Source organism: Mytilus californianus, unplaced genomic scaffold (assembly GCF_021869535.1).
Source record: "Mytilus californianus isolate M0D057914Y unplaced genomic scaffold, xbMytCali1.0.p SCAF_11, whole genome shotgun sequence".
Lineage (NCBI taxonomy): Eukaryota > Metazoa > Mollusca > Bivalvia > Mytilida > Mytilidae > Mytilus > Mytilus californianus.
The window spans coordinates 54511254-54539253 of NW_026262593.1; the positions used below are offsets into that span (position 1 = coordinate 54511254).

The 28000-nt window shown below is 33.1% G+C and overlaps 1 protein-coding gene across 1 annotated transcript; it reads left to right on the forward strand.

Annotated features, from left to right (window-relative positions):
• LOC127720332 (solute carrier family 2, facilitated glucose transporter member 5-like) lies at positions 1-28000 on the forward strand. The gene is made up of 12 exons (XM_052226902.1): positions 1-200; positions 4566-4614; positions 11541-11648; positions 12890-13185; positions 16962-17086; positions 17840-17980; positions 18705-18842; positions 22343-22530; positions 22861-23091; positions 25290-25365; positions 26732-26859; positions 27754-28000. Exons 2-12 carry the CDS (start codon positions 4600-4602, stop codon positions 27958-27960), a joined length of 1653 nt encoding a protein of 550 aa, XP_052082862.1. The 5' UTR covers positions 1-200; positions 4566-4599; the 3' UTR covers positions 27961-28000.

Consider the following 28000-nt stretch of genomic DNA (forward strand, 5'->3'; position numbering starts at 1 on the left):
TTTGGGACACAGGTCAAGGTTTCCACTAACAAACTAAGTCGGCCGACCGATTTGGCACATGCTTGCGTTGCATTGTGCAGTTCTGTATATTTTTTAGTCTTCAGTAAGACGAGGAGTACTGATTTTGTAGCTAAACTTAAAAATGTGATAAGTTAGCTGTTATCTATAGACACAGGTGAAAGGGGCGTGTCCATTCAAAGGTAAGAACAGTATTTTTCTCTGATTTATTCTTAATACATTTTACAATTCCTTCAAGAGATACTGCAAGTAACTGTAATTGAATAAAAATCATTTTTAAAATTACAGAAATAACTTGATATGTAGAATTACTGATCAGCACATGTTGTAAATTGAGTTCAATGACACCGTAGGACGCTAGTTGTGTATGTTAAATTTATAATGGTTACAAACTGTGTTAATAGAGCACATATGAACACTTTATTTACGTCCCAAATACTAGAAAATGTTCATACCAACCCCTAAGTGAGAAATGGGAACATTTGCATAGTTTGAGGCAAGTAATTACTGTACATGTGATTTTGTAAATTCTCCTTGAATTTATCCTGGATATATCAAATTGCACTAATTTCAAATGTTCGTTTGAATATAATTGTTTAAATGGTTATAGTAAATAGATTCATTTATCGTCATCATTCATATTACTTGACAGGAAAAAATTTGTTTATAAATGTAAAAAATGTGAGAGGGAGAAATTGCACAAAACTATAATTGTCCATCAGTGCATCTATCTGTGAAATAAAATCGGCAAGGACTAATTTTACCTTTTTAGATGATTCAAGGTTAGATAAGAGTAAATGTGTTACCTATACCATGCTTTTAACAACATGGTAACACTGGAATTTGAACAAATTATCAGCGTTGTGTCTCAATTTTTTCAAAATAAAAAGCATGATATATCTGTCCTTTAAAACGGCTATAGAGATAAATGCTCAGTACATTGTACCACTATATAGTACATGTATTATCGGTTAAACGCTTGATACCGTGCTGAACAGAAGTCGGTGAGTTTTTGATTTGTTTCGTTTGGTATTGAATTCAGCAATACGGTAACCATGTGTCTGCTTGCTTGGTTCATTTAACCTCCCTTTTGGAGAGTAGTATACACAGGGTTAGATTTTCGTATCAAGTATTGATGATGACTGTTGCTTGCTTCATGTCCAGTGGAATTTTTTTCAAAATCAAAGTCAAAGACTTTATTGATATAAATTTAAAATCTGGATTTTCAGGCATGTTCGGGACGGGAACAAATTAACAGTATATTCAATAGGTAGGTCCTGCAATAGGGGTTGATCGGGAAGATTGGTGGTTTGGGATGCCACTGGAAAATTGGAGTTTATATTGGATACCGACATCAATTAGGCTTGTAATAGGCTAATACCCCCCCCCCCCCCCTCTTTAAGAGTTGTTACAAGAGTTCTTAACGTGCAGAGAGCGTGGCATCAAATCTACAACAGGTTCTGGATTTAACGTCTCCAAACGGACCCCACCCCACACGCACACACATTGGTAAGGGTTCAACTGCCGGTTGGAAGTAGACCAGGATACCCATAATTCTATACTCCATTCAACCCTTCGTCTCTCGTATTTTATATGTAGTATAAACATTTCCAAAGTTTTAGTGGTACATTCTATTCTTTTGCTGTTGTAGGCGACTTTTTTTAATCCGAAGTTAAAAACTACGACAAAAGGCCACAATAACCTTTAAATTGAAAAAAAACATACACCCTAAACCTTGCCAATCAATTCCTTAAAAACTGTTCATTAGACTATACTGGGGAAAAAGAATGAAATCACCTTTTAAAAAGTCAAATTCAGATTTCCGGATTTCGGAAATTATATTTATTTCAAAATCGCTAAAAAGTTAGTCAGCTCTTTATGAACCGTAATGCAACTGTACTTCCAAAACATAGGTTTAAATTTCTTCTTAAAAATTGTATATAAGTATTAGTTTTTAGCCGGGACATTTGTTATTCAAATGTATAGCTTGCATGATGTGATTAATTTATTAAACATTTATATTAACACATAATCATGTTACGAAACGATGTTCTCGTAGACAAAGACTAGTCTTGTTCGTCCATTTAAATTTTTCAACTTCATATACGTGAAAATTATCCTTTAAAAAAAATAATTCACCTGAGTAGTGTCGTAAAAGGGGGAAAAACTTCATTTTTCGCTTGATTTCATAATAATAATAATAATAATAATAATAATAATAATAATAATAATAATAATAATAATAATAATGACTTTATTTAAAGAGGGTGACTCAATTAGCATTCACTAATCTACCTTGAGGCCCTCACAAAAAACATACAGAACAAATATTACAGATATTACAATTTTTGAACATATTATTAAACTTTTATTATTAATGATTTCATTACGCCCAACTACCTATAAAATAAGAAGTCGTCCATATTCTGAAGCTCCTAACTTGTCAGTGAAATGTACTTTAATCAGAATGTTTTATCCTTCTAAATTACTGCTAAGTTATCTATAATTTACTACTAAAGTTTGATGGTATAAACAGGTATAAAAAGATTATGTAAATTAATGTGTACCTTCAGTTGACACTAAGACTTCGTGTAAACTAAGATAGTGCAAAGTATCTTAGTTAAACAATTCGTACACATAATGAGGTCAAACATCTTGTGTGTAAATGTTTATTTACACTGACACGTAGTTTAATAATGTTTTTCTATGGAGTTTACCGAATTATCAATTGTTAGTAGATATAAGAAGATGTGGTATGAGTGCCAATGAGACAACTCTCCATCCAAGTCAAAATTTATAAAATTAAAAGATTATAGGTCAAAGTACGGTCTTCAACACGGAGCCTTGGCTCACACCGAACAGTAAGCTATAAAGGGCCCCAAAAATTACTAGTGTAAAACCATTCAAACGGGAAAACCAACAGTCTAATCTATATAAAAAACGAGAAACGAGAAACACTTATGAACCACATCAACAAACGACAACTACTGAACATCAGATTCCTGACTTAGGACAGGTGCAAACAAATGTAGCGGGTTTAAACGTTTTAATGGTACCAAACATTCACCCTTTTTCTGAAACAATAGTGTAACATCACAACATAGAAAGACACACTATAAAATATCAACTGAAATAGCTTAACTCAATCATTGCTTGTTTTACATCCAGTGGTATAATCAGAAAGAGAATACATTAACAATTGACACAATAAATAGGTTCTGTTTGGCGAATCCAAGTTTCGATCGATTGATTGTTGTTTGATTAACGTCCAGTGGCTAATATTTCGTGCATTTTTAGAATGATCCAAGTTTCGAGGAAAGGGGTGCGTTTTTATCCATAAATTATGAAAATTCCAGCGAGCGTAGCGAGGCGAATTAATTTTCGACGATTTTGTGCTATCAGGGTCCCCTTGATGTAGCTTCATATATAGTTAATACATAGACCTTTTATAAGTCCCATCTTACGTTGTCTTGTTGACCCCCCCCCCCCCCCCTTTTTGTTAGTTAATACATAGACCTTTTATAAGTCCCATCTTACGTTGTCTTGTTGATCCCCCCTTTTTTTTAAATCCTAGATCCGCATGTTACATGCGAAAAATGAATGGATAACACATGAAAACGCTTGAGAAACATATGATAATGAATAACCTTTAATAACTGTTTCAGTTTAGTTATTACGTAATTATTAAATTGATAAGTATGCTCGGATTTATTTACATAAAACAATTTCTAATTTATTTTTTTTCCTCTGAAAAAGGTAAGGTCAATTTTCCTTACTCCCGAGCAAAGCATCTCATTTTTATTTTTCTAATTAGTCCAACATTTAATGGCATACGTCATTTGGTTTCTGTAGGAGAATTGTCACATTAGCAATCATATCAAATCTTATTATTTTTATATTTACATTCCACGTTAACAGGGAAAAGATCTCTATGAGTTTTATATTTTCAAAAAGATGTCTTCCTCTGGAACATGTCCCCCCTCTCTGCTACATTCCTTATCTTTGCAGTGCCTGTACAGTGTTAGAAAATATTAATTTAATATTTTTGAAATGTGCATTTGCTGCTTCTCCGCTTAGCACGCGGCATTTCGGAGTAAGACCAAAGATAGGTTGGCCCGGAGTAAAAATAATGTGTCCGGTACCTTTGTGAACTAACACGTAAACAATTAGGCTCAGTCTGTAGGTCTAGTACAAAGCAGGGGTTATGTTAATATCTGAAATAAACATGTTCTCGTCCTTAATTTGCATCCAATTTACTACTAGGCGTTTAACAGCCATCCATCATTCATCATCATTGACATGACAGCAACACTCGAGTCGATAGTATGAAACTTAACCGTTATATCTACAAGAAGTGTCATTTGACCTTGAACCTACAAGTTTAAGATAAACACGAGAACTTCGGAAAATAATACTTCTTATAAAATAATTGCTGACTGTTCCATTATGTGCAAATATGAAACCAGATACTAGTTGTACAACTAGAACGAACATACACGGTACAAATGAACTTGTTTCTTTCTTTTTTTTTTTTTTACATTTTACAGGTTAGCGATCTCAGGGAATTAAATACAGGCAGCCATGGTTATGACAGAGGTATGTTTAGAATAGTATATTATAGAAAAGGTAAAAAAAATGGTAAGCTCTAGAAAATGTACATAAACAATAAACCTAATTTTTCGAAAAATATTATACCAACCACAACTCTTAGAGTGGGCTATATTGCACTCACCTTGTGCGTCCGTTCGTCCAATATAATTTTCCGTCACTTTTTGTTTTATTATTCACTCCACAGAATTACTTCATATTGATCTTGATCGGCAGTTTGACAGCGTTTGCGCACTTTTTGAATCTGTCATACACTTACTTCATGTTTGTTTAACTTTGAACTTTCACTATGTTAAATGAACTAAAATTTATCGTCACACCTTTCTCAGTACTTCTTTACACATGACTTTATATTAAGTCATGAGTTTGACAGTGATGAGTAGTAACATGTGAGCACTTTTTGAATTTGTCAGACACCTACTTCCTGTTTGTCGATACTTTCAATTTTTCAATCTAAAATGTGTTTCAATATTTTCCCTTTGTATTGAAGAATTTCTATAGAAAAATTATTGAAAAATCGGAGGAAAGTGAAAAATGAAATATGTTCTCTGTCCATCAATACAAAAACCAAAGGAACTTGGGGACAGGACACTTTATGTAGCCCTCCGCCTTTATTCTAAAATCCGTTATTTATTTATCATTTATTTATTTCAACTACTTTCGCGTGTTTATGTATACTAGAAATAACTTGTATTTGCTATTTACTATCAATTCCAAAAGAGTAGGGGTATTAAGGGCCGGTTTCGGCCTAAGAAAATAAAATGTTTGACAACTATTTCAAATTGGCACATAATTTTTTGAAATGGACACAGTCGAGAAATATCAATGAAAAACATAAGATTATTTATCTGATGACGTCACGATTACGTCATAATATGTACCGTTTTTATGAAAACGATGAAAAATACAGAATTTTTGTAGTTTTCCGTCGTTATTTCCATTGTGGAAATATCGTGCGCAGCTAAGAAACAACAAAAAAATTTAAGAGAAGCTTAGGGAGCTACCATTTGATTTTTATAGTTGTAAGCTCTGTCCTGCCTTTTTATTTTAATCTATTCGGTCCTGCCTTTTTTTTAAAGTTTATCCTGACTTTTTTTACCTAAATTGTCATCCTGACATTTTTTTTTGCAAGTGTCTCATCCTGTCTTTATTTTTTACTCAAAACTCCTGTCCTGCCTATTTTTTCAAATTTCATCCTAGCCCCCATAAAAATCAAATGGTAGCTCCCTTATCGTAACTATTGACATAATCTCACCAAATATAAAGTTGTTTCTTGGGTGCGCACATACTTTGCCAATCTAAAATATACTTAAAATTTGATGAAAAACAAGGAAAGTTGAGACTTTTTTTCAAAATATACAAATTTCGTCATGGTTTGTTGCCATGGTAACTCGTAAAATGTGAAATTTGTTTTTATTTTCTGAATACCTTGTACCTTAGTTTAGTTAGGACATATTTAAGAATATGTATGATAACTTTTAAATTTGCAGTAACATTTGGGCCAAATAAGGGTCTTATTGCCCCGACTCGTTTACTTTCACAGCGATCACTGATATCTTTAATATAATATGTCACTCAGTGACCGCTGCGGATAGTAAACTTGGAATTGATTGTAAATAGCAAATACAAGTCATTTCTAGTATATCTATGTACATTTAATACATAAACACGCGAAAATGATCGAAATTAATAGAAAACCAAAAAAAATAACGGATTTTAGAAAAAAAAGTGGGAGGGCTAAACAAAATTGTCCTGTCCCGAAGTACCTATGACAAAAACAGGTGGTGAGCATAGACTCCTGTGGATAACAGTCACGGGACCCATAATTACTATAAGGATGTTCACTCAGTGTTTCAAAATAACTAGCTTTTTAAAAGATTGTTATAAATTGATAGTATATTGTATATAAATAACGAAACAACATGGATAAAATTAGAGGATTCAGAATAGCGGACAAAAAATTTATAGACACTACATGGATAAAACTAGAGGATTCTGACAAAAAGTAAAAAACAAGAGTAGCAAACATCCTTAATAACTTTGTTAAATTATACACACTTCTTCATAATATATGTATGCTATTGCATGTTTCTTTTTCTCTTTTTGTGGGGAATCACAAACGGTCATATCAGTTGATTTATATGACAATAAAGTTTGAACTTTAACTTTGAACTCATTGTAAATAGTGCATAATATTATCTGTACATATTTAATTTGCATCGTATCATAAAAAGTAAATATGATATTGAGTTTCGAAAAAATAAAACCTGTACTTGTATGTTATTGAACAAAGTTTTTCTTCAAGAAAATTCAAACAAACTGTTTGTCCCGCGAGAAAAAAAAACACAACCCCCACCCCCAACCAACCCCCCTCGATAGTGTGTTGCTGCATGTCGTAAGAATCAAGAGTTTAAACTAAGTACTTACAACCAACTAACCCCTAGGCTACTTAAAATCCGACATTTTCTACTTTAACAATATAAGGAAATATATTCAACTATAATAAATATTTAATGATTGAATGTGTTCGAACATTACATATACATATTCTATACTAGGTCTGCTATCGTGTTACACTATATACTCATTTCATCTCAGGCCTGAAATTGTCGTACTGAATTGAAGATCACATCTACTTTGTCCTCGTTTTAGGAATATATCTCCGTTATACACCATTGTTTAAGTCATGCAATTAATTAAGTGTCTGCAACCTAGACACCAATTATAATTCGGATGTCTGAAAAGGTAAGGGTCAGTAGTCAAATCCATTATTTTGTATTGCGTAAATAGATTTAAATGAATGTCGGTTTAAACATAAGTCGTTGTACGTTTAAACTATAGAGAAACGTGCTAGTCGTGAAAAAGATTTTCTACGGTCCCCCTCAAGAGTAATGTATGAATACACTGCAATCTAACTTATGAAAGGCAACACTAGTCAACAATTTTGATTAACACCCTGCTATATTAGTTTTTACTATCTAATAGTCTTTAGGAAGGCAACACTATTGCACATTTTTTTTCTGTCCTTTATTCTGCACTTCTTGTCCATTATTCTTCCAGACCCTCAATAATGAAATGAGTTGGCGTTACAGCAATATTGCGGAATTGGAAACTGGTCGTGCAGACTTATCAATTGGTCAACCATTGTGTCTATACACCCTATAATGTATTATATATAACCACAGTGCATATATAGTGCGTGTGAATGTAAAGCACGGTGCACCCATACGGGAGGAAAACACAATTTAACAGTTTGTCAATAAGCTCCCTTCCATGTCAGTTTCTAAACAGTGCTTTCACGAATAATTCTGTCGTTATATACCGCTCACTACCATCAAACCATTAACTCGAGTAAAATAGGTCAACCATTTACCCAAAAAGCATGTTTACATGGTAGTAGCTTGTGTAAAATTATGATCACTTATGAGATTTTCCTAAGAAATGAATTGAACAAACCAATTGATAACATTGATATGATGATAGCGGACAAGATCATATTCTGAGGTTAATAGTGATTGGGTCAAATTGCGAAGTTTGGCTTAAACAATTATTCTGAATAATTATTCCAATCTAAACTAACAACAGCGGTTTATTTATAACATGGACTGTTTAATATCCTGTAAGTTACAAATAATAATAAAAAGAAGCCATTTTGTATAGATTAAAATTCTTAATATCATGATTGACATGCTTTATATCCTCGGGAAATTGACTTTTGTCAAAGACAACAATTTACTGTCCGAAACTTAAGCTACAACATTAAATGAGTGTATTCTGAGTCTCGATCCAATTAAAAGTATCCATATCAAAATTCACAAAATGACAATTTGAATTTGAAGGTTAATTTATGTTGCTGGTTAGAAGACATTTGCAATTCAGCAATTTAAAAAAAACAACATAAATCTAAATATGACACTTAATTACAGTTATCTTATTCCTGTAAAGTTAATTTGATCAGGTTACATTTATAATGTTACCAGTAATTAAATGTTTGATCAGATGTTTTATATGTTAGGGTCTGGATGGGGGACCTTCATTTCTATATTCTTAAATTATTTAGGTCATTTTCTCTATTCTTTCTATTTTTATGTCCCCGCAAAACTCAGACCAAGTTTGAATTTGGGTGGCGTCACTTATGGCGTTCTAGAGTTATGCCCTTTATATATGGAAAAATTGTTGAATTGTCTTTCTGTACGTCCGTACGTACGTACGTCTGTAAGTTCCGTTCATTAACTTAATTTGCATCAACTAAATGTAACTTGTTATGAAACTAATACACAATTATTATGCTTATTACCACAAAACTCAGACCAAGTTTGAATTTGGATGGCGTCACTTATGGCGTTCTAGAGTTATGCCCCTTTATATATGGAAACATTGCTGAATTTTTCGTTTCCGTTCTCTAACTTCAGTTTGCCTCAACCAAGTGTTATGAAACTTATACACAATACTTATTTCCAAAAAACTCAGATCAAGTCCGACATTGGGTGGCGTAACTTTTACAGTTCTCTAGTTATGTCCCTTTATAACGTTATATGCACCAGCTGTGTGCAATGGGCACATTCTCCATTTATTTAATAGAAAAACAAAGGATATGGGGTATCCATCCATGACACAAAATCAGAACATGCACAGCAAAAAGCAAAGGAACAGCGCATGTAACATCATGTAAAAGTCACAGTGAGGCCTTCAACACGAAGAAAAAGAAAGAGAAAAAACTCTTACCTCACTGCAAGTTTAAGTAGCATCGGCTTGAGCGGAATTCTTTGCCAAAATAATTTGGATAGACTCTGTATGATGTAACACCACCTAATCGGGCCCGGTCAAAAAAGAACATACATTGTACTGGAAAGTAGTACATATTTAAAACAAAATAGTTCCTACGCATAAGGGTAAATCTTAAACTATGTAGCATATATTTTAGTAAGTAAGGTATCAGATGAAAGGCGAAGGCTTGTATTAAATCCTTGCAGAACACACAATTTACTGATTATTTTAAATAATACAAAAATGTATGAATGAATTCTAAAATTGAGGGCAAATATAGCCTGTTTCTCAGATATGAAGTGCCTGGTTTGGTGTATCCAAAATTCCGGTAACCAGTGCAGTACGGTCTGATGTTACTTATAAATACAGGTATATATTGATCCCGCTTCCATGAAATGTTTTGAAGTGAAAAATTTAACATGGATAGGAATGAGGACCAAGAATAGGTGGTGTGCTTCTGATTGAAATTTTACTATGCAGCCTGGCCTAAAATTGAGAGAATGATGTGGCACACATAAGAGAAGTTATCTCAAGAATAAATACACCATAACTTTGAAAATACAGGAGAGCACACAATTCTCTATTCTTTATATCTAAGCACCCCATTATTCCCTATTCTTTAATTTTTTTGCCTATTTTTCTCTATTTTTTATTTTTCTGGCCAATTTTTCTGTAGTATTGGTCCATTATTCTCTGTTCTGATAGATTGGTTGATGTTTACTTTACGCCGCTTCAGTGCTAAAAGGCTATATCGCATTTATGACGAGTCAGCGTAAAAAGGCTATATCGCGGTGATTATCTATTCTGTAAACCCAATCCAGACCCTCATAATTATGTCAATACAAAGTTCTTACTTAATCTCAAAAGACAATCCTGTAATCAGCCAACATTTGTACAAATAACAGGTATACAACGTATCGCCACCGCATAAAGAAAGAATAAAAAAAAATAGGAAGTAAATTCTTTTAATAAATAGACAACGGGTTCATCAGATAAAACTGTTTTTGAAACAATACTATATAAGTAAATAATTTTGTAAAATATTGTTTCCGTAAATCAACAACATCTATACATTCGAAGGTATACAAATCATCACAAATACATGTTTGCTTTATTTTTTTAGTACACCAACCTAAGACAAGTACTATAACTTTCGGTTATAGATTCTGCTTCTATGCATTTTAAGGATGTTGGCTACACTGTCTCAAAATAACAAGCTTTTATGAAGACTGTTTGAAATTGATAGTATATAAATAACAGAACTAAAAAGGTGGCAAAAATAAGTAATGGCACTACAAGGATAAAACAATGAAGAGGATTCCAAATATCTGACAAAAAGTCAAAGCAAGAGGAACGAACATTCTTAAAATTACTGTTTAAGTCACACTCCAATTTGGGGTCATCTTTGCTGTTCGCTTTTAAGTCCTTGTCTCATCCTAAATTGATGTGTAATACTTGTCACTGAACATTACACAACCTATAATTTAATTAGAAACTATTCTAGTACTTGAAAAGCTTACTTACTTTAGAAGAACACGTTGTTTTATACTCGCAAAGTCGTCCAATTTTTCGTGGAAATAACAACTTTTATGATTTAATGACTAAGGACAATGTCATGTCATTATTTTTTTTAAATGGCGGGAAAAGGCTGACTAAGACTTTTACCTTATATTTATCATTGGCATTAGTTGGGTCTCAAATCGTAAGAAAAAAAAGAGAATCTAATAAATGATGCTAAGGACCTATTTATGATATTGAAGTCTTCTATGAAAAGAAAAGTAGGTGATATGGTGCAAAATATTGTACCCTGTACCTTTGGAAAAAACCAAGGAGTCTGAACATCTGACCTGACTACATCCTTAATAAACCTATCGTCAATTTTCGTATAACGTCTAATTCATGTAGTTGATAGAAGTCAATAAGACAACATTCCAACAACCCAAAAAGCCCAAAGTTATTTTGAGATCAACGTACAGTCTGTACATATATAATATTGTTTTTTTTTAATAAGTCGCTTTGAGTCTAGAAAAGTTCATTCGATAGTGTGATTGTGATTGTGATAGTGATTATACATTCGTTTTACCATTAGCCTGACAATCACAATAACATAATTGAAATTTTAAATTATTTTTTGTTATTACTTTCAGAGAAAGGTCAAATATACAAGAACGCTTTTATTTAGTATATTTATCGCCGTATTTGGAAATTCTTTCCTCTATGGATACAGCATCGGAGATGTCAACAATCCAGCAGGGGTGAGTGTACTTTATAGTCATTTTCTACTTTTCTTAACGTCTGTTTAAGTGCACCACTGGTGGCAGGGGTTGTCGAGTTAAAAACAAATAAAAGCAGGATTGACTTATACATGTTCATCAAACAATCATGCAGTGTTTATGTTGCATTGTTTGCTTGTTTGGTTTGTTTGGTTTTTTTTTTTTTGTTAAATATAATTAAAAATACAGTTAATAAAAGCACTCTTTTCCACCGTGCACAAATTAACAACCAGAGCAGAGGTTCGATAAAGAGTTGAAAATGACATATAAGGAGACAATATCTCATAAAATGTCCCATTTTTTGAATTATTTTTTAACCTTTTCATAAATTTTCAAAATTATGTATATACACAGCTACTTTTGCATATGTACTTTTTAAGTGCTATAACTTTGTAGTACTGGAATACGTACCTAAATAACGTAGTACTTTTGTTAGTACTTGGAAATTATTTTATTATTTCAGTAGTATAATATCACTGTTCTTGATTTGTACTTCATCTTGCAGCTAACAGTGTTATACTTTAAAGTGTTTTACATTTTAGTAAAAAAAAACTTTTAAATAATTAGTGTAACATTTTAAGTTGAATTTCCTACTAAATTATTGTAATAAAGATGTTCTATATACCTAATAGTACAACACACCAATCTAGATATATAGAGGTAAAACACTGTAGTCAAAATTTCAGTACAAATCTTATATTGTGACATTGTAGTACGAAAAAAGTACAATTGTTTGGGATTTATTGTATACAAACTAAATGAACGGGATATATTCTTTACGAACAATTTTTTTGCAATATAGATATAAATAACATAACTTTGTAAACATTTTTACTAATTTTTTTCATGCATACCATAGGGATTTAATTTACCTGCAGGAGCTAAATAACGAGTTATATAGATAAAATACAGCTTTTTACTGTCATATTGTTTATGAAACAAATCAAACATGTTTCAAAAAGAGGCTGAAGATACCAAGGGAACATTCAAAATTCATAAGTCGAAGAAAATCTGACAACGTCATGGCAAATAACGAAAAACGACGAAATTTAAATAAGACCACAAAACACTGAATAGAGAACTCGTAACTCATCAACATGAATCGGTTTGTTTTTTTTGCTTCCTCATTTTTAACACACAAAAAATTCGAAAAAGAGGGTTCCGATCCTTGGAATCCACACAGACTGTCCTCCAATTCATATATATGGCTTTTCCTGTTACAGGTCATGCGAATTTTCTACGTTAAAGTTCTGTGGGAAAGGGCAGGCAAAATACCAAAAGACTGGGATGGAAACGACATATCACCGGTAGTTCCACAAAATGGAACAGCATCTACAACAACAATAGGGCCAGTATCTAATTCAACAAATACGTCCATGAGCTTATCAGAACAAATGAAAAAATATTCAGAAGAAGACGATTTTGTAGAGCTTTTATGGTCAATAACTGTGTCTATTTTTGTATTATTTGGAATGATTGGGTCGTTTATGTCGGGAAAACTTGCAGAAAGACTTGGAAGGTATGTATTTACAGGAATTATAACCAGAATAATCGAGATAGGTAAATTCCGAGCTAATTCCGAATGGTTGAATGACGATTTTTCATTGTGTATACATTCAGACGTGAATGTAGCCATCGTAGATCAGTGGAATATAAGGACACAATTTTTCGGGTTACTGGACTGACAAATTATGAACTGTTTTGACTCGTCGTGCAAAAGAAGCTTAATTTTGAAAATGATATTTTGAACAGCTGGTTTTTGTATGCCCCTGCCGTAGCGGAGGGGGCATTAAGGTTTACCATAGTCCGTCGGTACGTCTGTCCGTCAGTACGTCCCAAACTTGGTTTCCGTTCTCTAACTTTAGTTTGCCTCAACCAAATGTCAGGAAACTTATACACACTGCTTAGAACATGTACATTTGCAAGATATTTTTGCTAGCTTCTAAATCATGAGGAGAAGACACTCATTCTTTTATAACTTTACTGTGATACGAAAACGGAGGGGGCATTAAGGTTTACCATTGTCCGTCGGTACGTCTGTCCGTCAGTACGTCCCCAACTTGGTTGTCGTTCTCTAACTTTAGTTTGCCTCAACCAAATGATAGGAAACTTATACACAATGCTTAGAACATGTAAATTTGCAAGATATTTTGCTAGCTTCTAAATCATGAGAATAAGGCACTCATTCTTTTATAACTTTACTGTGATACAAAAACAAATGATCTTATGGAATAATGTTGTCGATAATTTATAGAAATGCGTTATACTTTTAACAAATACTTAGCCACGAAACGGTTAGGGGAACCGAAACCAACTGTGATACGTATATATAACGAAAGAAAGGAAGTTTATAGGGACTTGACTTTTAATTATCGTACAACAAGTACTGGAACTTTTTAATCATAAAACAAAGGTTTTTAAATATAAGTGTGTGTGTGGGTAGGATTTCACTGTAAATATAGAGCACTACAACATATTCATAACTGGTGGAGGCATCACTGTACATAGATTAATGCAGATCACAGTTCTACATACAAATGTTTGTTTCCTCTACAAAGGGGGTTGAAGATAGCGTCACTTTTACCTATATAGAGTTATGCCTCTTTACAAATGGAAAATTGCTGAATGTTTCGTTTCCATTCTGTACCTTAAGTTTGCCTCAACCAAATGTTATGTAACTTGTACACAACGCTGATTAACACAAAACTCAGACCAAATACGGATTTTGAGTTATGTCCCTTTATAATGTATATAATACAAGCCGGGGGCATCATCTGTGTCCCATGGACACATTCCCCATTTATTTCATAATGAAAACGTAGAAGTTTGACACGACAGTGTTTCTTATCTCTTGAACTTTTTATGACTACCATAGTTATAGATTCAAATGTAAACTTTAATAAAATTGAGAATGGAAATGGGGAATGTGTCAAAGAGACAACAACCCGACCATAGAACAGACAACAGCAGAAGGTCACCAACAGGTCTTCAATGTTTAAGTATTCTTTTCAGTGACAAACTTTTCTGGTATTGTCTTTTCACTAAATCTGGAAATAATTTATTTGTAAAAATACTCAGGTATTGACGCTTTCCTCTAGGACGATTTTCCTTATCCTCTTAATTCTCGTAAAAATCTGGAACTGACCGAAATTTGGATAACGTCACAAGGAAAACACCTTTCGTTGCATGTTCTTTTAGTTATCATTTTGAATAAACTTTTTTATTTGTACAATTTCTCTAAAATGCGCTGTTAATCATGTCCTTATAAAAACTTTGTTTGTACAACGTTAACATTAGAACTTTACAAAAAAAATAAGAAAACAAATTTGCGACAACACTATCCATAGGATTGCTTTTATTATCTTTAGGGGGTCTTCAGTAGGGCACCCCTTAGTTCACAAGGTTCCCTTTTTAAAATTGCCTCCGCTTTCCAGATCACTTCTCAAATTTTTAAAGGTCACAGGTTTTTTAGAATAAGATGTCAGGTCGCAAGGTCTCAAGCAACTTCCCAAAGTCACAGGTCCGATTTGACCCTGTTAGTGTCACATTTAGATTGTTGTCTAAGAACGAATTCTAAGATTTTCGTTTTGGTATCAATGAATATGATGATATTAGATCAGAACGATTTATCCAACAAAAGAAAAATTTCCCATAAGTCCCCATTGGAAAGGAAGTTGACAGGAATTAAAGTGGTGTCACTTTCAACGTCCTCGAGTCATGTCCCTTCATAAATGGAAAAAATGCTAAATTTGCCGTTTCCGCACTCTAACTTTAGTTTACCTCGACCAAATGTTATGAAACTTATACACAATGCTTATTATCACCAAACACAGATCAAGTATATTGCCGTTTATTTACAAGCGTGGGCATCTGTGTCCCATGGACACATTCTTCATTAATTGTTATAAACAATTGTAATAATTGGTTAACATGTGTACAGCTTTGAAAATGTAAAGCTTTTGTTATTTCAGTCATTAAAATAAAAAAGTAAGTATGAACCAAACCGGACAAAAAAACAAAAAAACTACTTTTTTAATAATATTGATATAATGGAAACCATTTTCATTCTTGAAGTAAAAGACTAATATCTACTAATCAGTATGTATGAAAACCTACTCAGTATATCTAAGAATCTATATCCATCGACTGTATATGTACGCTGCTACTTTTACTTTTGAGAATTCGTGAATCTCAGACTTAAAAAAAAATCTACTTCGGGATATTGCAGACATGCATGAAAATGAAAAATAGACTTCAATCAACACCCACAACTAGTGTAGGCAGATGCTATTATAGAGGACCCGGAGGCCAGTGTTCACCTTATAGATATACACATATGGTTCATGCAAAACTTTTCCTAGTGTTGTCTTACTGAATTTGTTTTCTTGAACCAGTTGGCTTCAAATATTCAGCACGTACCAACAGGTATAATTGGTACTTTGCTATGGTTTTTCAATATCATCTGTATATATTTCAGGACTTAGTGCTTGTGCATAATAAAACGAACTAATCCTGCTGGAAACCTCCCTTCCTTCTCCTCGTTGGTGAGCAAAACACTTAGACTAACAGGAGGGGTACATTAAATAAATCATAGTAAATAAGTATAATCTACCTGTATTTACCTGAGTTTTCCTGTAAAATAAATGCGCGCAAATGTAATCAAAAGCTGCGCGAAAACGTAATGATTGTTGCGCGCAAATGTAATGCACCGTCTGAAATATGATAAAATAAATAACAATATGTCTACTTGACAAAAATAATCATGCATCGAAATTTTGAAGATTAAGCAATAATCTTGACTTTTATACAATTTCAAGTTGATTTATGAAGTTTCACATGATTAATTAATATGACACCTTGAATTCTATACATATAATTATTCAAAATGGTTAAAATCTCTTAAAAAAAAATCAGGTTGGTCATTGAATTCATAAATCTGTGTGGAAATGACTTCCGAGAAGACATCTCGATTCTATCAGTATTTTAGGGAGAAATCAGAATGTAACGTTGAAAAGAAAACAAAGAACCCAAAGTTGTTTCTATCAGTGGCTGGATGCGTTTTACAGAATAGAAAATAATGGGCTAAAACAATAAAGAATAGAGAAAAATCGACCGAAAAAAAAGAATAGAGGATAACGGGCAGCAAAATTTTAAGGCTTAGAGAATAATAGGCAAATAATATACATAATATAGAAAAACTGGACGAAAAAAAAAGAATACAGAAATGAAGGGCGTCCACTCCAGACCCTCATTTTTTAGGCTTGTCTTTGTTTTACTACTTTTTTGTATTTTCAGGAAAGGTGGAATGATGGCAATCACTTTCATCATGATGTTAGCTGCAGTGATTGGTGGAATACCTATCGCGACCCAATCATTTGAATGTGTCATAGTTCACAGGGCACTTGTTGGACTTCATAATGGTATTGAATAAAATCCCTTGTTATTTTGCCTTTCTGAATTTCAAATTCCATAAAATATTGTCATTCTGATATAAATTATAGTATTTTTCGTGATTATGATCGATTCAATTTTAATTGGCGCTCTTTACCATCCTATTTTCTATTTTGACTACTTTTGCTCGTAGTTTTAACCGCGGAGCGTTAACAAAATCAGTTGTCAATTTCTAAGAGATTTTGCCATTTGCATAGTGATGCATGTTTAAGTGCTGTCATTCTTCACCTACTAGGGGTTGTTTAACGACCTTGATTACACACGATGGTCTCGAACGGTTGGCCCTGTCTTACACCTTTTTGGTCGTTTATACAATTTATTTTTACCTTATGGCAATTAATGTAATTTAGAAAGACAAAAATATAACATAGATATTGTAAAACAAGACAAAAAACAAAATAAAGAATAATTTGATAAAAAAATAAATAATAATTTGATAAAAAAATAAATGAATAAATAAATTGATGAATAATAACTGATAGATTAAATAATAAAAACATAAATAAGACTAAATAAATAAGAAATAGTGAAAAAAATAAAAGAATGAAAAAAAATCGTTTTTTGGAGAGCATTTAATTAACTTTCTGTAAACAGTCTCTATTGGTAAATTGTGTAATATTTATGTGGACATGCAATTTGATTTTGACGTGATATAAACTTTCGTCGATGAAAATGTTAATTAATTGCTGTAGTAATTTATAGAATTTTTATGATTTTTCTAGGACTTAGTTTGAGTTTAAATGCATTATACCTAGCTGAAATTTCACCGAAGAAAATAAGGGGAGCTGTTGGTACCTGTCAACAGTTATTTATCACCGTAGGAATCTTAACTTCCAATATCTTAGGTGTTAGTAAAGTATTTGGTAAGTATATCATCTTTTAAAACGTATTATTCCACTGTATGTTAAATTTGATAGCTTAATCAACATTTGATTGGTTGAGACCAATCCACGTGACATTGAACAAAAACTTCATGTTCCCCTCTCGGTATCATATTCCCTTCTGAACATCGGGACTTCCTCGTGCGATGTTACGAATTTTCTTGGGTGAACAAATCTTTATATCTTCCTGAGGCACGGGAAATAAATGTATATTCTGTATATTTCAGTCGGTGAATTGTTTTGGTCGTTATATTCTATGTAAGTCGTTGGTGAGCCTATTATTAATAGAATAAAACACAAAAATGACTAAACTTAAATATAATTTAGGCTTGAAGAAAAAACATGTCTTTTTAAGACAAAGCCAGAGTGTAGATCGTGTAAGGCAAACACACGTGTTAAATCTAACTATATAGATATATATGTATATTCCGAAGTAGGACAAAGCCATGCATGCAGTAGAAACACGAATGGAGAAACAATGTTCCAAATTCATTTAATTAAATCAGATTGAGCGAAACGAACTCTACCGGGAATGCTCTCGTGTTCCCCGTAAAGTAAGCGCCGAATTTCAATGATACAAGACTCAAGCTACAAAACATGCTTACTTACTTGAAAGCAACACTCTAACATGACCATAAAACAATATTTACTTATAAGATACTTAATAGTTTTATGTCAATTATATGCATGGAATGTTTTCTTGCAGGTACCGATAAACTATGGCCTGGGGTATTTATATTTAATGCTTTTCCTGCTATCGTATGTCTAGTTGGATTTCCATTCTGTCCCGAGAGCCCTCGGTATCTGTTGATAACAAAAGGAAAAGTAGAAGAGGCACGAATAGGTAGGTATGTGCTTTACTCTTACTTACTTATTCTTTAGACCTTTTTAGACTTTGCCCGTCCTTCGTTCGAAAAATCTTCTTTAAAATTCTTCTCCTCTAAACTGCTTAATAGATTGAAACCAGTGTGTGTCTGCTTCATCTACAGGACGTCCAGGTTGATCAACCAACATGGCTGCCTTGTCTAAAAATAAAACATAGAGACCAAACTACAATTCCTAAAACTATAGCAATTAAAGAATAACTGACAGAGTAAAAATGGTCAGCATAACAAGTTCTACCTACCATGATAATTTTGGAAAGCAATTTTGGAACAAAATCATCCCAACTTTTTTTGGAGTTATTGCCAAGCTGTTTTTAACTTTTTTGGCATTTCTAAACTGTGTTTCAAAAATTTTAAAAGTGTAAATAGCAAAAGTGATTCGCATAACAAGATGTGTCAAACCTAAAAATTGGAGAAAAAAATTGAAGTTATTGCCCCTGAAATACAATTTTTTTCTCCAATTTCTAAGCAGTTATTGACTGTTACCGTGAAAATTATAGGAGCTAGGTTAAAAGTGTAAATAACAAAAAAGATCACCAGAACAAGATTTATCTAATCTGAAAATTGGAAAAAAAAACTGTCGACCTATTTTAGAGTTATTGAAGTAAAATATCATTCTTTTTGCAGTTTCTAGCTGTTATCGTGAAAACTAGGAGCTAGGTTAAAAGTGTAAACTGAAAAAAAATTATCCGTAACGTCCTATTTCAATTCAAGGCATACATATGATCAGCGATCATTTTCTTTCCCAAAATTGAAAATGAAACTAATCTCAGATTTTGATAAAACCACAAAGTACACAACTGCAGACTAAATGTAGAAGTTACTTATTAACTTAATTGGTATATATCTTTAGTAGGCAGACTTTTGTTTTCTTTTTTTGGTGTTTTGTATACTGTTGTTTGTCTTTTGGCACGAGTGGTCTCTTCATATATAAAAGTATACACAGATATGGGTCATATTTTGGAATGTCAAATATATCAATGGGGTGCAATTTCGCGGAGATAATATGACAACAGGTAGAAATGTTTATGTCAATGGGTCATAAATCTTCATCATCTGTTTAAATGTCTGTAAAGATACTGATCTTTTTGTCTAATAATATGAATGATCCAATGTGGTTTACATTTAAAGATGTTATAAATTGTATTTTTGATAGCTGGGGAAATATATCTATGGGTTATGATTTTCCGATATGAAATATATGAGTGGGTAAAAGCGTTTGTAACGTTGAAATTTTCACGACCCCCCTTGTCTTTTTGCCGTTTTTTGCCGGGTGTCCGTCCGTCTGTATGTGCGTCCGTCTCTCCGGTCTTGTTAGCGCTCCCACGTGTACAATCTTGCCAGATTTTTATGAAACTTATATCATAGGTTTATATCAGCAATGTCTTGGACGAATACGAAAATCAGTGCCGATCAATTATTTTTAAAAGAGTTATGCCCCTTGGAAACATTAATTATATGGATAATTGCATTGTAAGCGCTCTCATGTGTACAATTCTTGCCAGAATTTTCTGAAACTTAAATCATAGGTTTATATCAGCAATGTCTTTGACGAGTTTGAAAATCAGTGCCTATCAAATTTTTTTAAAAGAGTATATGCTCCTTGGAAATATTAATTATATGGAAAATTCCTTATGAGCGCTCTAATATATACAATTCTTGCCAGATTTATATGAAATTTATATTATAGGTTTATATCATCAATTTCATTGACGAGTACGAAAATCAGTGCCGATCAATTATTTTTAAAAGAGTTATGCCCTTGGAAATATTGATTATACGAAAAATTGCATTGTTAGCGCTCTCATAAGTTCAATTCTTGCCAGAATTTTATGAATCTTATATCATAGGTTTATATCAGCAATGTCTTTGAAACTTTCGAAAATAAGTTCAGCGAGTTATTCCCCTTTGAAATATCAATTATAATGGAAATCATATTGCATTTGCTCTGAAGCCTTCATTTCTCTAGGATATTAATAAAAAGTCTTATAGAACATAAACAAATTGCTTTTTTTAGTTATTGCCCTTGTACCTTGGATATATGAAATATGTGCAACGCGGGGGACATTGGAACTCTGTTCTTTTATTTGGTTTTTTTGCCAAGGTATTGTCAGTTTTGTCATCGACTTATGAGTTTGAATATCCCTTTGGTATCTCTAGCCTCTCTTAAGCGTGTTAAATCAGGTCAAAGTACACAATTTTTAGAAATCACTGGAACGTTTGTAACACAGATTATTTGAATTTTGTTTCATAATTTAAAAAATAAAAAGATGTGGTATGATTGCCAATGAGACATCTCTACCACCAACAATAGGTTACTATACGGCTTTCAACAATGACCAAATTCCGTACCACATACAGTGGAGATCACTTCTAACCTCTCATTAGAACTGTCAGAATAATCTGTCATAGAACTGTTCTAAACTGTCCTAGAACAGTTCTACCTAGAACAGTTCTATCCTAGAACTGTTCTAAGTAGAACTGTCAGAATCAGTTCTAGGTAGAACTGTCAGGATCAGTTCTAGGGTAGAATTGTCTAAAACTGTTCTAGGTAGAACTGTCCAAATCAGTTCTAGTCGTAGAACTGTCAGCAGAACTGACCAAATCAGTTCTAACCGTAGAACTATCAGCAGAACTGACTAAATCAGTTCTAACCGTAGAACTGTCAGGATCGTAGAACAGTTCTAAATGCCGTCACTGCAGTTAGAGAAATGTTAAAACAGTGCTGTGATGAGAATTTTTTTAATATATATTATATTCTTTTGACTTATTTATATTTAAGACAAAGAGTTCTTAAAACTGTTCTATGGATAGAACTGACTAAATCAATTCTAGCAGTAGAACTGACCAAATCAGTTCTAATCGTAGAACTGTTCTAGTCGTAGAACTGTTCTAGCCGTAGAACTGTTATAGTCGTAGAACTGACCAAAGATTTTGTCAGTTCTAGGTAGAACTGTCTAAATCAGTTCTAGGTAGAACTGACCAAATCAGTTCTAGGTTAGAACTGTTCTAGCTAGAACTGTCTAAAAGGTGTCAGGATGACAGTTCTACATACTGTCCTAGAACAGTTCTCCTGACAGATTCTGACAGATTTGATTAGAGGTTAGAAGTGATCTCCACTGTAGCAAGCTATAAAAGGATATAGAATTCATAAGAATGCTTAAAAAGCATTACTGAAATCAGACTATTAAAAAAGAAAGGCTGATTTATAGATTTATTTCTCTTACCTGCATTGACACATGCCCATTCTATTAAATGATGCAATAGTGTAATGGACTTATTTTTATAAATTTTGACTTGGATGGAGAGTTGTCTCATTGGCATTCATACCACATCTTCTTATATCTAATTTTTCATTGACATAAAAAAAAATGACTAAAGGATACAGCGATACTGCACATTATTATTTATTAGCGTATTTTAAGGTGTATAATATTGGCATGTTATATTTCTTTGACAGCATTGAAAAGACTGACAGGATACAGCGATGTCGAAGATGAATTAGATGAGATGAAAGCAGAAGCAAGTAAACAAAAAAGTGTTAAATCATTTACCTTAAAACAACTTCTGGTAGCTCCCGAGTTACGGCTGCCTGTTATCATAGCATGTGCGTTACAAGCCGGACAACAAGCGTCTGGTATTAATGCTGTAGGTTGCATACTTTATTTCTTCTTCTTTTTCTTTGTATTAATTCATAATTGTTCATTATTTTGACTTGACAGGATAGGGCTTTTATTTACGGAAATTCGTTTCAATTTGAAGTAAATAGTCTACTAATTTAAATAAATTACTCTGTTTTGTTAAATACGTTTTTAAACTAACTTCTTTGTTGTACCCTTTCGATTGTTTTTTTACAATCGCTTTTGTCAGATCGCACAATAATATATGTCAAGGTCAATGGTGGAAATTACTCTAAGTTTCAAAGAGAATTGGATATGTTGATACATTTTATGAAATATACTTCTTTATTTTTTTCAGGTGATGTCATATTCAAGTTTCATGTATAAAAATGCTGGTGTACCACCTCACACAGTAGAATGGGTTGTCTGTGGTACCAGTCTCATAAACATGCTAACAACTATCCCAGCCGTACCGTTGATGGAAAGGCTCGGCCGGCGGCCTCTGTTGATATATCCTATGTCATGCATGTTGGTGTCATTCATAGTTCTTACCATTTTCCATAATTTACAATATGTAGATCATATGGAGGTGAGTTGCATTTTACTATAGCTGAGGGTCCGGATGGGGTTTACAGAATAGAGTGGTTAAAAAGTTCAGAATAAAGGGTAACCAATTAAAAGAATAGAGAAAAAATAGGCCTAAAGAATACACCTTATCGCTATTCCCGCTTGACCCGACAATCTGTCCTGCTTGAACTTTTGAAGTCATACAACAATCACTTTTCCATTGTGGCGTCAGATATTTTCTATTATGACGTCAAAATTTTACGGGAACTTTTGTGATGTCCAGTAATGGCGGACAAATAGCGATAAGGTGTATAGAGAATAAAAGAGATAAATAAAGAAAAGAGTAAAATGGTCTCAAAAGATAAAGAATAAGGAAATGAGGGACCCACCATCCAGACTCTAATACCTAGCTTCAATCGACACGTCACTATGTCTTTTATAAGTATGTCTTACATATGCTTATTAAAAATTTCAATGTCGATTTCACTGCTAGTGGACTGGTAGTTCTCCGTCCGCCAGAAGCCAGTGTATTTCATGTTCATTGTTTATATTGTTTCTAAATTGTGCACTAGCACTGAATCTTAGAATTAAAATTTTCCGGGCTACATATTAAGGTAAAATTGATATTTGACGGTTTTGACTTTAAGGTTAAGAATTAAGGTTAAGAATTTTTTGTGTTTGATTCTTCGAAACAATTTATGCATTTGATCTCAAACTTTACTGCTGAAGGTTGTTCAAGAAACAAATGTAGTATGCACTGAATTCGGTAAACAAAACACGTCAAAGATACCATAAGACTCATCAGTGACGCCCAAATAAAAAATGTGAAAGGCCAAAATCAAACATAAAGTTGCAGAGCATTCAACCAAAAATTCCCCAAAAATATTGCAAAATACAGCTATGGCCATCTTTGCCTCGGGATTCATAAACCTTAGTGTTGACAAATAATTAAAAATTTCATAAACAGAAACTTATAGAAAATTACAGACACAATGATATTCCATGTCAACACAAAGTTTTGACTACCGTAGCATATAGCTAGTTGTTGTAACCCTCGATACAAAAAAGTAAAATTACAAAAATACCGAAATCAAAGGAAAATTCTCCTATCAAATGGCAAAATCAAAAGCTCAAACACATCAAACGAATGGAAAACAACTGTCATATTCCTGACTTGGGACAGGCATTTCCTTATGTGGAAAATGGTGGAATAAACCTGGTTTTATAGCTAGCTAAACCTCTCACTTGTATGACAGTCGCATAGAATTCCATTATATTGACATCAATTTGTGAGCAAAACAAAGTAAAAATGTCAAAAATTGGGGTACAGCAGTCAACATTGTTATATAATCTTAATCACTATAAAACAAATAACTATTTCAACAAAGAAAAACAAATTGACATAAAGACACTCTACAGACAAAGTACATAGGCAAAAACGAAAGACAAGAATACAAAATTGACCATAGCACAATAACACAATGGCAGGATGTATAAGTTCCGAGCCACGTCAAAAGTATATTACCAAAAGTGGACTTTTTTCACACAAAATAATCTAACTTTCACGTGTCACGCCTATAAAATATCGGCCAATTCCGCATCACGCTTACACCCCAATGAGACCCACTCTAAATGATACGGAAAGTAACATTATACCACTGCATGGGTCAATACCACTGCCACTATAAGTTCCTGTGGTGACCATCTCAGTGGCAGATCCAGGGAGGGCGAGGGGGGGGGGGGGGGTCCGGGGGTTGGAAACACCCCTTTTTGACGATCAATGCTTTTGAACGGGAAATTCTGAAGTTTCAGCTTCGTCACATGTTAAATCGAGATGTCCACACAATGACGTTATCATATTGCATCAGCACTTATAAATATCACAACTTCTTTGTATGTTCTTAATTACAACATACTCGTTTAATTTTCTTTCATCATATAAAGAATGAAATGCCAGAATATTTCAACTAATTGTATCATATGGGTTACTTATAGAAGTGTATAGGCCTCTACAACAACATTTAAGCACAATATCTGTCTGATAATTAAGAATCAACTCGTTCTGATATACTACTAATTTTATATTTTTGTAAATTTTCACTTCAAGTTTGTTCATTTTTTTTAGAAACGCACACTCGCATGGAAAGTTGTAGACTTGCTCCTCTGTATTTCATATTTTATAATTCTGAATACTATATTCATGCATGTTCTTTATTTCAGTCTCATCATAATATATTTGCCATCATAGGCATTATAGCTATGCATACATATGTAATGGGATTTGCATTAGGACTAGGTTTGTATTTATTTCACTCTTCATTACACAGTTGAAAGACCTATGTGTAAATCTATTGAATATACACATATATGATAATTGCGTTACCTCGATAGCAAATTATATCTATACTTAATACACTTAAAATGATGTTTCGGTATACACTTTTGAAAATAGTAACCATAGTAGTGGTGAGGTATCAGAATAAGTTTCCGCTTATATATTCACTGTTCTTTTCATAGATGGTCTTCCTTTGCCTTAATTCGTAAGAAGTATACACCGAAGTGATTAAGTGAAAAAAAAATTGTCATCTTGCATGCAATAGTTTATTTTAAATATTTGTAAGAGCATTCATATTATGACTTTTCGTTTTATTGTTTTACTTATAAGTATTTTTTTATAAGACGATATTACAGATAGGTTCTTCTTAAATGACGCGTCTTGTACTAACACGGTTTTAACAAGCAGTTACATTCATCAAATCAATACAGGTTGTCCCCCTTTGATTATGCATAGCATAAACTTGTCCAAATGTCAACCAGCGTTTTTAGGTATGATCAACGCAAGTGTTCTGTCAAAGTTTGAATGGACTTTTGATCGTTGACTTTATCAATATTTACTAAAATATAAAATATGGAGATGAGATATGATTGCCAATGAACCAACTAACCAACAGAGCCCAAATGAATAGGGTTTGACAATTATACGTATTCGTACGACTTTCAACAGTGAACAAAACCCATGTCGTATAGTCAGCTATACAAAAAAAAACCTATGCAAGCCCTCGGCATGACCAGATGTGAAATATTTCAGAAGAAAAAAAAAACGAACGATTGTCGATTTACGACAAAATATAAACGAAAAACAAACATAGCAACGACAACCACGGAACTACAGGCTCTTGACTTGGGACAGGCACTTAACGAACGTGGTGTGTTTAAACATGTTTGTGAGCGCAGAGCTTCCCTTAACTTGGGACAATGGTGTAACATTACAACATAAGAATAAATTGTAAAAATCAGTTACAAATGGCTTGACTCATCAGATCTGCGCAAAGCACAAAAAACAACTAACTTAAAGACACATAATCGTACTTACTGAAAGCTAGTTCAAAGCCGATAATAATTATGAATAATAAATAAATTATGTTATCCCGGACTAGATGATGGATTTTTGGTAGCAGCTGAGATGGGTTTAAAAATGTTAAAGCAACTTACGAGCAAAGTATTCTTTTAATTTGCTGTCATTAATGAGTAATATTACCTATTAATGCTATGCAATATATTTCTATATTTTAATTAATTTGAAAACATAACAAATGTCTATTAAACGAAAAAAGTGAGTAATCCTAATTATGATATTATGAAATTTTATTGCATAATTGCAGGTCCTATTCCATTTTTTGTTGTCGGAGAAATTTTCCGACAAGAACCTCGATCTGCTGCTATGAGCGTATCTTTATGTTTCAACTGGGTGTGTAACTTTATATTGATGCTTGTGTTCCGTTTTATGCAGGTGAGTGTATTTAAGCTTGTACTGTCTTGTGTCAAAATTTATCACGGGCAATATAGTCTATTGTGGTTCATTAAACGAGCAGGATGGTTATGCCCTCTGGGAATTTAGGGTCGATACAAAGGGTGTAGATTGAATTTATGCAGTTATAGAAGAGAGGCGAAAGATACCAAAGGAACATTCAAACTCATAAGTAGAAAATAAACTGACAACGCAATGGCTGCAAAATGAAAAAGACCATCAGACAAACAATAGTAAACAGAATACAACATAGAAAACTAAAGACTGAGCAACACGAACCTCACCAAAAACGGGGGTGATCTCAGGTGCTCAGGAAGGGTAAGCAGATCCTGCTTCACATGTGGCACATATAGATCACGTATTTCCATTATTGTAAATCTGGATTTATTTGCAGTTTTAGTATGCTGCTTATCTTGTCACTTACCACTGTGCAATGTGCAATGAGTTTTAAATCTAACGACTTGATAAGAAATGTGAGTTATGTCTGAGACGGAATATATTCATTACTTTTTGTAGTACAAGATATTCTCTTCTTTATATATGTCTGATTGGGTTGCTCACCCAATGTTGTCAATATAACGGAACTATAAAGAACTGTCATACAACTAGGAGGTTTACCTAGCCATAAAACCTGGTTAAACCTTCGGAAAATGCCTGTACCAAGTTAGGAATATGACAGTTGTTTTCCATTCATTCCGTCTAACGTTTGATTTTTGTCAGTTATTATGGATGTCCCCTTTTTGAATTTACCTTGGATTTCGGTATTTTTGTTAATACGTTTTTACATTGACATGTTTGTTTGTCGAAACGTATAATTCAGAACAATTCCTTCATAAGTATCCATTTTAATTTGTTTATATGATTTTCTATTTTCAGAAAGGATTACAGGGATATGTCTATCTGCCGTTTTGTGTTGTTCTTATATCAACAATAACTTTCATAGTATTAGTTGTTCCCGAAACAAAAAATCGCACGTTTGACGACGTAGCAGCAGAGCTGTCACATGGTTTTAGACTAAGAAAACGAAAAGGAGGCTTACCGGAAAAGGAAGAGAACAGTGAACTTAAACCAATGACAACCTGATAATCTGGAAAATCGAAATAAATACAATTTTTCAAACTGA